We start from the raw sequence: 12,364 nt of genomic DNA, 5'->3' as shown, positions 1-12,364 counted from the left end.
AAGGACAACTGACAACCTTAATGGTGCAGCACCTTTTTTAAGTTGCTTTTCCTTATTTTTAATATTTTGTCTGTTGCTTTTATATTGTAAGTTGACATGGGACTTCAAGGGTTAATACAAGAAAACCTTCTTCATTTCCTTTGTTGAGTCTCTTTTATTGGTAATAGATGAGCCTTCTTTCTTGAGCAAGATCTGACCTACAACTTTCTTTATACTTTTTATGAATCTTTTCTTGGTATCAGAGCTTGAAAAGAGTTCTTAGAGGATTGCATTGAGTCTTAATTTCCAGAAAAATCAACCTTTTTCCTCTTTATTCCTTCATCATTTTGTTTTTTTCTCACCTGCAAACAAAAAGCTACAAAGTATGGCTTCTTCAACTTATAATGCCACCGCTCTACCAGTTTTTAATTAGGAAAACTATCTTATATAGGCTGTGAACATGAAAACTAACCTAAAGATTTTTGACCTGTGGGAAGTGGTTGAAGTTGGAGGAGAACCATCGGTTATGCGCTATGTCAACCCCATTATGGCTTAACTTAAATAGCATAGTGAAGAGGTGGCTAAGTTATTTAAAGCTCTGTCGTGTATACATTATGCTGTGATAGATTCAATCATCACAAAGATCATGACTTATGAAGCACCTAAAGAGGCATGGGACAAGCTGAAAGAAGAGTTCCATGATAGTGATAGGACCAAATAGATATAGGTATTGAATTTTTTGAGGGTTTTTGAAGGTTTGAAAATGAAAGATGAGGAAACCATTAAAGAATTTTCAAATAAACTCTTGAAGGTTGTGAACCAGTTGAGGCTTCTTAGTGAAAAGAATCATTAACAAAGTTTTTATGAGTTTACTAGAGAAGTTTGAATAGAAAATTTCTTCTTTGGAGGACTCTAAGAACATATCAACACTGTCTTTAATCGAGCTAGTTAATGCCTTACAAGCTCAATAACACAGAAGAGCTTTAAGGCAAGATAACCATATAGGGGAGGCATTGATAGCTTGAGTCAAGGATAGAAGAAATGGTGATAACTACAAAAGAACTGATAGTGAAAAGAAGGATAAAGGAAAGAAAAACGGTGACAAGAATCAAGGTAAGGAGAAAGGGAAATTTCCTCCCTGTAGTTACTGTAAAAAGAGAAATCACGTAAAAAAATTTTGCTAATTCAGACCCAATGTGAAGTGCCTTAACTGTAATCAATAAGGTCATGTTGAAAAAGTGTGTAAGAACAAAGGTGCAAAAGCTGGAGAAAATGCTGCTATATCAGAGCAAAAAGATGGAGTGGAAGAATTTCTTTTCATGGCAAGGAATCCAAAAAACTCCATTAAGAAAGAAACATGGCTTATCGATAGTGCTTGTTCCAACCACATAATTAGAGATGAATCTCAATTTTTGGCTCTAAACAAAAACTATAAGTCAATTATGCAGATAGGGAATGGTGATTTACTAAAGATTTGTGAAAAGGGAACAATAAGTGTTGAAACAGCTACAGGTATTAAGTCTATTCTTAATGTTCATTTTGTGTTAGATGCTAAAAATATTTATTGAGCATAGGTTAGTTAACTGAAGAAGGATTTATTTTATTATTCAAAGACAAGGCCTGCTCTGTCTTTGATTCATCTGAAAATGATTTATTTACCGCTGGGATGAGAAACAAATGTTTCCCATTAAATTGGATGGAAGTTAAATATCAAGCTTACTTATGTGTTTCTAATGATGCTAAGTTGTGGCACCGTAGACTTGGCCATGTCAACTATCCTTCATTAAAGAGAATGGAAGCTATGAATTATGTTACTGATTTACCTAAGTTTCCTGAGAATGAACACTTGTGCAGTACATGTCTTCATGAAAAACAAAATAGGACATCTTTTTTTTTTTCTCGATGATTCCCATTTGCATTTGTATTGACAACTTCAGGTGTCAACTATTGGGATTCTCAAAGACCCACCACCGCTTTAAGGGACGTAAAGAGGCTCAAGTTCCGTTGGCAACTTCAAGTTGGTTGGACGGTATACAAAATTAAAATATAAATGATTGAAGAATTAAAAAAAAATACCATTTTCAGTTTGTTAGAGCCTTGTGTTAATAACGTGTTGTGAAATATAATTTTGAAAGAGAATATTAGAGAGAAGTAGTAAGAATGTAAGAAGATCTTTTATTTTATTTCTTGTTTCAGTATACAACCATCCACAGGCACATATAGATGGAGGGAAAATGAATTTACATAAATAGAGGGGATGAACTTAGTAGATAGGAATGTATATACACTAAATGAAATCAGAAGATAGGGATGCACCAACATAAATATGTACATTAGATATGGGAGATATATTGGATATTAGAAAATATAATGGATATTCACATATATTCATAACAGCTTAATAATATATGAGGCACAAACCATCAAATATAAAGCTAATCTCACCATCGTAAGACAAATAAAAAGTATATATGAATTGACATATTATCAAAATCTACTTGCGGGTAAAGAATATAACACAAAGTGATTCATAACTTATATGATGAAATTAAAAATTATTAATATTTTCTAATACTTGTGGGCTAATTACGAACTAAAAATAATTTCAATTTCATCCTAATTAATCATAAAAAATATAATAGTTTTCCTATGGGGTAAAAGTACTTATACTAACATGCTTAATAAGAAAATTGATGTCATTTAAACTTGATGTGATCAAAATAAAATATTATAAAATTTACTTAATGTATATCTTATCACAATTAAGAGGCTATGGATAATCTTAATTATTCACGTATATACTATCAGATGACATCACAATAATAATCAAGACATACATAAATCAAGTATAACATAAATTACATATTAATTAATTTATTATACAGATAATGTCTTGATCAAAACTTAAATGAACATAATTTGGTCTAATTAAACTCTTTCCATGACCAAAACAGTCAAACTAAATAGATCTAGAGAACACAAGTAGATCCAATATTAGTTTGTTTCAAATGAGTTTTATCTTTTCTAATTTTATTGGTCCAAAACTTTAGACACATTATATTCCATTCAACTTAACAACTAATAAGTCCAAACAAATCACGTAAATAGAATAAGTCCAAAATCTATTTATTCCATATACTAAGAAAACAAAAACAAATAGCCCAATTTATCATAAAATTATAAAAGCCGAATTAATAATGAAAGCCCAACAATTTAAGCAAACAAACTCAAAAATCTTTTAATACATAGAGCTTAAATAGCCTAAATGGTTCAAGCATGGGATAGGTGTCATGAGCCGCACGAGATTCAACTAAAGTTTGGCACATGACAGTAGGCACACTAATTTGATTAAATAGCAATATCATGCTTCAAGCATATAAACAAAAATCTATTTGTTTTTAACAAACCAAATACTCACGAACATATATCATAAAGGATTTAAACAATTTTGAAATTCCACAAAAGTATATATCAAAATGCATATGGTTCATTATTCTCTAAATAATTTCTAAAATAATATTTTTAGAAATATACAAAAAATAATATTTTTAGAAATATACAAAAAATTATAAATACACAATTTTAAAATCATACATCAAAATTACTATGCAGAGATTGTTCTAGTTCTGATACCACATGTTAAACAATCTCAAACATATATATATATATATATATAAATATAAATATTTATGTATATATATACACATATAAAAATAATAAAACACAACGAAGTAGAAATAGATAAATATTGAAAAATATTAACTAGCTTAAGCAATAGTAGTGTACTTTTGCTTGCTAACAAAAAAGATTTGATAACCAATGTTTGATGTTTTATAAGAGTGAAATTTTCCACCACCACTAGCACTTCTTATATGTTTTACCCAATGGATTATCCATTGATATGACATGAATTGTAAAAAAGTTAAAAAAAAAAAACCATTGGAATTGGCTGTAACTTATAAGGCTAACCAAAAGCCATCTAGAGTCCTAGACAACAATAATCATGAAAGATAAACTTACAAAATATCATTCAATTAAGATCATAACAATAACCTTTTGCCATATCAAATTATCAAATTTTTTCTTTTATGAATTCTTCCAACTCAAATAGCAATTTACTATAATGGTAATAAGGTCTTTTTGAAAGTTGCTCTAAGTTAGGGACCCGTAAGTTTTCTTTTATAAGTGCAATTGCTCCCATCAAGGAGATCACTGTTCCTTCAAAATTAGGGAAGTGTCAAATAATAGATAGTTATCACAATCCCATTAAAGCTATATTAGCTATCCTATTAATTGTGGAATCTAAAGGTGAGGTCGACTTAATAGATGGGATATCTATAATTTGAATTTTAAAATTCCAACAGAGCAATAATACGAAAATATTTTTAGTGTTGTTGGAGTGTTGAACTGTACAAGTATCATGTAGTTGTTAATTTTTGGTGAAATGACAAATTAAAATGGAGACTTTTTATATTTCAACAAAATTTCCAAACAATTTCATTGGATTTTTCAACAAAATATTTTGGATTTTTTTGATGGAATCAATCGGATATTTTGATGTGATTTCGATGAAATTTATTGCCTTTAATGATGAAATTTTTGTCGAAAATTTTGAGTTACTGATAACTTTCAATTGGAAATTTTGATGGAATTTTCTCCATATTTGACAGGTTTGCCAACATAAAATTTTTAGACTAAAATCTCCAAAGAAATTTTAAATTTTTTGGCGGATGAGAGCATACCAATGAAAGTAGAGTCGACGGAATTTGAAAGTCACATTTTTTTTTTTTTATATTTTTTCAAATATATAGATGCATATGTTAAATCTCAATTAGATTTGACACAAACATTTGTATTCATACTTACAATTTCCATAACAATCCAAATGCAAATTTACATTTCTAGACATAAGATAATAAATTTTCATTTATTAATGACGCTCTCACGTAGGTAGTTCTATGTAGAGGTTTATCGGCCAGAAGTTAATTTCTCCCTTTTCATTGTACCGAATACTATAAGTCTTGTTCACCATTGTATACGGCACTGCCTGCCTAACATTTGGTAAGTACGTAGGTTAATGCAGTTTACTTTTATCATTTGCTTCATTTAATGCATGGGACTAATTTGCATTTGCCCCGTTTATAAATATCCAATGGCAATTTCTACAAGGTCAATACATTGATATTATATTTTTGATAAGGTGAGTTGAGATGAAATTCAATCTGTTTGCTGCTAAAGAATTAAGCACATGAGATGCTTCATTAATTGCTACGACCAAATTATTGCGATGGGAGAAAAAGGGGAGAGAATTAATTTTATTAAAATTAACTCTAAACGGTATATATGTAAGACTGCAGCTTTAGGCAGCCTAATATAGTTTGGCGTCATCAATTTATTTTAAGTAGAGACACCCTCATGTATAGAGGGTTACATGGTTCAGTCAATCATCAGTTTTCAAGTAAAAGTTCCCATCCTGGCTGGATCATAGAGGAGGACAGTTCTATTATTCAGTGGTTGAGTTGGCCTTGAATTGTTCCTGTTTTCCTGAAAAGAAAAAAAAAAAAAAAACAAAAACAGAAAGAGAGTAGAAATTAACAAAGCAAATTCATCATTTTTCTTAAACATGTAATGAACAAAGCGTAGCATTTTGCTTAAGATTTACAAAGGAAACTATGATTTTTTCTGAACAAAATCGTGAATTGTTTATGGCATCCCTGGGAAGGAGGAGGTCTTGAAATTTAAACAGATTCAGGTCTGATTCATGACTGAGTTGACGAGTAATTGATCTCAGGGTAGAGACACTTACCGGAGGGAGGACGTCCCTTAATGCTTCAACTTGCGAGCGGGAAACCGTCTTTATCTTTATAATTAAGATCCACAATAATTAAGTTAGCAAAATTCCAGCTAGTCTAATTTAGGAAAGGGCTAGAATCAATGGTTGAAAGGCAATAAAGACCTGTTGGAAGACTGTCCAAACAACTCCCTCTGAGCAGGGAGGAGTTGTAAGTGAACCATTGTATCGATAATACCTTCTTCCAGGAAGTCCGATGGATTCTGGATTAATACGCCCCAACGGTACGCTATTTACGTTCTCAAGAGTTATTATGAAGGGCAACAGCTGTCAGGAATCGTGCAAGGACATGAACAAAAACAAAAGCAATAAGAAAAACCAACCCACGAAACTATAATATGAAACTTAACTAAATATCCAACAGGTAATATATTCTATATGTAAACAAGATGACTGAATAAAACAAGATGTTGCCCATGTACCCTATTAATGAAGGGATCAGGCAGGCCAAGTCGGTAAAGAATAGCAACAACCGCAGTCTGATTTTGAGCACTTTGATGAACTAGGTGAAGCTCCAAGGCTAACCTGTATGTATGTATGTATGTACGTACGTAAATATTGCTTTAGACTTTAGCTTTCAGTGCAAATCAATTGAATTTTTTGAGTAACAAAAATCTCAGAGCAGAAGAATTGGAAAATATTTATCACCTAGTTCCATTGAATGTGTGCTCTGAGGGTGAATGCCAATGACAGTTAACCACGAAATAAACAGTCCCATTGATGGTAATGCTTCCAGCATTCCCTTCCCATACAACCTGACGAAATTATTGGTTAATTAAGAGAAAATTAGCAACAAGAGCAAGATCAAAATACATGGCACACTAGCTATGAACTAGATTTTTTGTGTTAGTTACACAATAATTCAGTTAGTATTCATTTCTCACCCTAAGAAGGATTATCAAACAAATTAACTATTACAATCTAAATTATAACAAAATATAATACTAGATCCATATATAGTAACTAACAAAATATGTAATTTATACTATTATATAACGTTTATTCTTGAATTTGGTATCTTAAGTTAGGTGATTCGTTAACTAGTTAAGTATAAATTAAATATATAAAGTATAAAATCTAGTAATTTAATATAAATATTCATTAGTAAAAAACTCTCTAAAACAACACCCTTTTTTCTGCCTATTTTCCTTTAGTGGAGTGCAAGAGAGACAAGGAGAAAAGGGGCAGAAGATGGCCGTCGAAAATATGTGTCAAAGTGGATTATGCATGATCCTATCTAAAGGTACATGAAGGGGTGGGTGAGAAGCCCGATAGTTATGAAGAAATATAAATCATACTTTGATCTTGTAATTTTCAAAGGACAAGTGCTCATATCAACTCGGCCAATTATAACCTTTTTACTGGTTAGCTCCAACTTGGCAAACTAGAATCTATAAAGAAGATGGTAAAGGAAGAGAGTCAAGAGTTCACCGCAACGTCTTCCACCCTATTCTGCAAAACAGCAGAAGCTGATGTGTAGTTCCTTCGCAAATCTCCCAATTGAGGACGGAGCTGTGCAATTCCAATATCTATGGGGGATTGCATCTGTCCAACGCTGCAGTTTCTCCATGCTGGTTTGAGTGAACCCCAGCGCGACGGTCCCCTCCCGGATGCTTCGTCGTAGTTGAATCCATGCCCTGTCCCAGCCAAACCCCAACGGGAAGGCAGATTCTTAATATAAATGTCTAACATATGGCTAAAAGTTGCTATAACATACCTTAAGCATGCCCAACATTTTTAAAATATGATTTGGCGGTTAATATAAAATGCCAAAGAGGAAATAAAACATTTTCGTAGTTTTTGATTTCGTAACTATATATTCAAACAGAATATATCCAAATTTGAATTAAAATTGAGTTTGTTGGCAAAATTGAACGCATTTGAAGTATAATGAAAAAAAAAATTGGCATTGAAGGAATAATATTATAATGTTAAGTTTGATCTGTGAGCCACAAGAGAATTATTAATGCTCCGGATGCAGAAGAGTCTTGGTGGTTTGGTTTCTCCTCTGGCATCATCAGATCATTTTGTGGGCTGTCCTGTCCCCTATGTGGTAGCATGATATTGCTTCTTACATTTTCTGGAGCTGCTTTCTACCATAGGGTGGTTGGTCTTGTGCTCTGATGTTTATATGTTTTACGTGAGTAATGTTTTAGGGGAAGTGTAGACTGCAACGGATTGAGAAATTTTTTTAAATGGTGTTATAATAATAATAATAATTAAAAAATCAATATATTAAAATTCATAAATTAAAAGTTTTACTATTAAATTAAAAAAATTCAGTTAAATTAAAGAAATTGTAAATTCAGTACGCTCATTAGTAGAATTTTGTTGTTGTTCTCTCAAATCTGAGTTTTATAAGACAATATTTTTTCACTTATTTATCTAAAATTATAAAAACTTGTTAAAAATTGCTACTCATTTGAGTAAATTAAAATATTAAAATTAAATAAAATATGATAGTATATAGTAAATTATCAAATTCAACAATTAGCAATAGGACAATTTTCTATTCATTGATCAAAAGTAAATATAATCATCCACAAACAACACAAAGTTAAATACAAAACTAAAATAATTAATATCTACAAAATCAATCAAAAAAAGAAAGACTCATAAATTCAAGATTTTATTTGATATGCAATATTATTTTCTATTTGTTAGATTATAATTATGAATCCAAACTATCAAATTAATCAAAAAAATATTTAAACATGATGTATTTAAAAACTTAATTTGATTTGAAAATTACTTATAATTAAAATTTAATTTTATTATTTTGAGAGAGTAAAAAACATAATCAAAGATCGAGAAAAAGAAACAACATTACCAGGGTCAAGAATAAGATTTGAATTTTTGGATAGGAGAGTAATTTAGGTTTTTACTTTTTCTTAAAAAAATCTTAAATTATAAAAAAAATATTTTCTATTTTTTCATGCAGTTAAATAATAATATATAAATTATTATTTAATAAATCTTTTTTGATAATATTTAAATATTATTACTACGTAAATTTTTTTAATAGAATATACTCTTTACCCACTTCTTACAAAATTATAAAAAAAATTATTAATATTATTAAGTATATAAAACTCAAAATAAATGATATAATAAATAAATATTTTTTAAATTGACCCATGAACGTTGGTCTGCGCTCGTGGGCTTGTATCTGGTGATAAGACAGTAAGTCTCATCCCCTCTTTCGCACCATGAAAGCTGTTTAATAAAAAAAAATTACTCTATTTTCACTCTGTTTGTTTTAGTTTCAAAGTTCTAACACTCAATTAAGAATATATATATATATATATATATATAAACGAGAAACGAAGGAAAGCAAGAGCGATTCAATGTAATGGGTTTCTAAAGAAAAACGAGCTGTTACACTTAATATTAATGGATCAATAAATGAGTACCCCAGGTGTCACCCTTGTGATAACAGCTTGAATCGAAGAACAATCCTTTAAAAAAAGTATGAGAGAAAAAAAGAAAAGGAAAAATAAAAAACAAGATATCAAGGAAAAGAAAGAAAGAAAAAGAAGCATATTTCAAACGTAATTAGTTCAAATATCAACTTTCAAAAAAAAAAAAATTTGTTAAAATATCTGATGGAAATGATGATCTTCCAGTTATACAATTATGGCTGTAGACAATAATTCAAGGTTACAAATGCAATCCCAGAATCAATGTTTTTTGAAAGAACAAAAAAAAAAAGATAAAAAGAAAGAAAGCTTGAGAGAATGTATATGTATACCCTCCTCAGATTGGGCGCAAGCTGAGAGTGCGAGAATGAGAGAAGAGAGAAGGAAAAAGGAAAAGGCCGGTTTACAGTAGCTGTTGCTGCAGTACTTCATGATTGCTTTGCTTCTTCTGTGTCGTGAATTGCTGAGTTGGGGCTTAACTATCAGCGGTGTTTATAAAGAGGCGAGGCTGCGGTACTACGCTACTGATAGACCAGGGTATGCTATATATTGGAACACGGACGATATTTGTTTTAGAACTACTTGTTCCTTCTACAACTTGAAGATGTTAAATTCGAACATCAACTTACCTTTTCTTTAGGTGGGAAAGGGAGTTGAGAGGGAGAGGACCTAGGGTGGCTGTGAGGGTTTGTTATGAAAGCTAGGAGGGTAAAGTGTCCTTATGTGAACAGAACTGATCTTAGCAATGTCATATGTGAATATTGAAATATTGAATCCCTAGGATTCGAGAGGTAGGAATAAAAGGAATGGAAAAAAAAAAAAGAAGAAAGAAAGATACGAAAAGAAAAAAAAAAAAAGAAAGATAAAAAAGAGAAGAAAAAATCAGTTCCTCCACTGGGTGGCATCCCCTTCAAAATTCTGTTTTTTTTTTTTTGTTTTTAAATGTTGTTGGGCTGTTGTTAGTAGTTTCTTTAACTACAAGAAATTTTTATTTATAATTTAATAACAATTATTGTCATCTAATATAAAATTTAAGGATCTATCACAAGAAAATTATAGATCACGATTATACCTAAAAAACGATTCAAGTGTCTTGCCTCCAAAAGGATTTATGCTTCTCTTTTTACTAGGGTTTTTTGTTCTCTAAAAATTGTTGCTAAATAATTCTGATGCTCAAATAAGTAGCAACCCTTATTTTTATAGATATACTAATTGACTTGGATCCATTAGACCTAACCATAATCCAACAAGACTTATATATAAAACCCAAAAAAGAAATATGTCTAGGATTCTTAGGGATCTCTCTCTACCGTTATAAGCCCAAATCCTTGTCAGCTTATGACTCATATTTCACTTACAATTTTATTTAATTTAATATTATTATTTAGTTTCTTAAATTAATTAAAAAATCTTATTTACTCATTAATTATAGTAATGTCCATTAACACATTGCAACTAATCTCCGTAGAGAAAAGAATTATGGTTAAATACTCAAATAAACCCCTAAACTATATCAAGAAAGTCAATTTAGTTCCTATTCTTTTATTGCGTTCAAATAAATTCCTAGACTTTTCTTTTGAGTTGAATAAGCTCCTATTACTAATGGTTGATTAACTTCCATTAGTCAACAGTATAGTCAGTAATTTTTGATGCTATGTTATTTGCCATATGACATGTTGACGTGTTATCTTGATGATGTCAATGTCACATGGTAGATGACGTGATATTAAAAATTACTGACTCGAAATTAGATTTTTTTTCTTTCCAAATGTCCAAAAATTATTAATTAGGGATCTGAAATAAAATTTTTTTTTTAAAAATTATTTCAAACTCTTAACTGATTACTATCTTCTTAATTAAAGCCATTTTTCCTAACAAAAAAAACCCTAATCCAACTTTGTCAATTTGATTGAAGCAAAAGTTGGTGTAAAGAAATTTGAAAATACCCATAAACAATTTTGAGAAAAGGAAGCGTAAAGGTAAGTCACACAACATTTAGGTGGCGTTTAGTACTTTACAATGCAATGTGATTACAGATAATGTGATTGCAGGTAATGTGATTGCAAGTAATGTCATTGTGGGGAAAATAATATTATAGTGTTTGGTATACAAGTAAAATAATGTTTAAAATGCAGATAAGATAACATTGCAACGTTTGGTTTACAAGTACTTTGCTGGGAATGTAATGTTAATTTTCAAAATTACCCTTAGTTATTAAAATACAAGTTTAATATGTTTATATTTTTTATTATTAATTTTTATATAATATCATCTCTTAAATATATTTTTAATGTCATATATTTTATTTTCATTTATTATTATAATCTTATATATTTTATTTTCATTTCTTTAATATAATTTTTTATATTATATATTTTATTTTAATTTATTTTGCTTATATTATATAAATTTCATTTTTTTATATTTTATTTTATTTTAATTTTTTATTCTTATATTTTATATTTTATGTTAATATTTTTTATTTTAATTATAACATTATAAAATATTTTTAATAAGGTAATAAAGTTGAAGGGTAAAAATGTTTTTAAGAATATTACAGAGTGTAATGTAATGTGATTGCATTACAATCTTATATTGCAGTAGTCTGCTACAAAACAAACATTGTAATGTAATTTAATTGGGTACATTGCAGGGAATGTGCTCTCAGTTCCCTCATACCAAAGGCTATCTTATAATATTGAAACTAGCAAAGACACATAATGTTGTTCCACAATAAATGAAAGTAAAATCCTTCTCTTCTCTTTCTTAGAATTTGTAAGGGAAACATGATATTTTTCTCTTCTCCATAATTTGTAAAAGAAGTCAAATCCTTCTTTTCTCTTCCTTAGAATTTGTTAAGGAAATTCGATGCTTTTCTCTTCTCTAAAATTTGTAAGGGAAATCTGATAGTGTTGAATTTTATTTACGAACAATAATAAATTTGCTTCTCACATCTTTCACAGATTTTGAAAATTCAAGACTACCTAAACAATATTTTTTAGAAGAGGAATAGGAATTTGTAGATAGGGAGAGGATATTCTAAATATAAGGCGCATTGGATTTAGGAAATGTTGAAGAAAGTGAAAGTGTTTTTTGTTAGGAAGGATGGCTTCAA

General features: G+C 29.8%; 1 protein-coding gene across 1 annotated transcript; it reads right to left on the bottom strand.

Moving 5' to 3' along the window:
- Positions 1–5,258: 5,258 nt before the first annotated feature.
- Positions 5,259–9,734, bottom strand: LOC110415395 (alpha carbonic anhydrase 7-like). The gene is made up of 7 exons (XM_021427037.2): positions 9,582–9,734; positions 7,262–7,467; positions 6,479–6,585; positions 6,253–6,355; positions 5,936–6,097; positions 5,786–5,839; positions 5,259–5,523 (listed from the first exon to the last, which is right to left on the bottom strand). Exons 1-7 carry the CDS (start codon positions 9,679–9,681, stop codon positions 5,434–5,436), a joined length of 822 nt encoding a protein of 273 aa, XP_021282712.1. The 5' UTR covers positions 9,682–9,734; the 3' UTR covers positions 5,259–5,433.
- Between the last annotated feature and the right edge of the window lie 2,630 nt (positions 9,735–12,364).

Source organism: Theobroma umbraticum, unplaced genomic scaffold, assembly GCF_002168275.2.
Source record: "Theobroma umbraticum cultivar Fairchild unplaced genomic scaffold, ASM216827v3 scaffold_147.0, whole genome shotgun sequence".
Classification (NCBI taxonomy): domain Eukaryota; kingdom Viridiplantae; phylum Streptophyta; class Magnoliopsida; order Malvales; family Malvaceae; genus Theobroma; species Theobroma umbraticum.
This window is presented reverse-complemented; position numbering and strand designations above follow the sequence as displayed.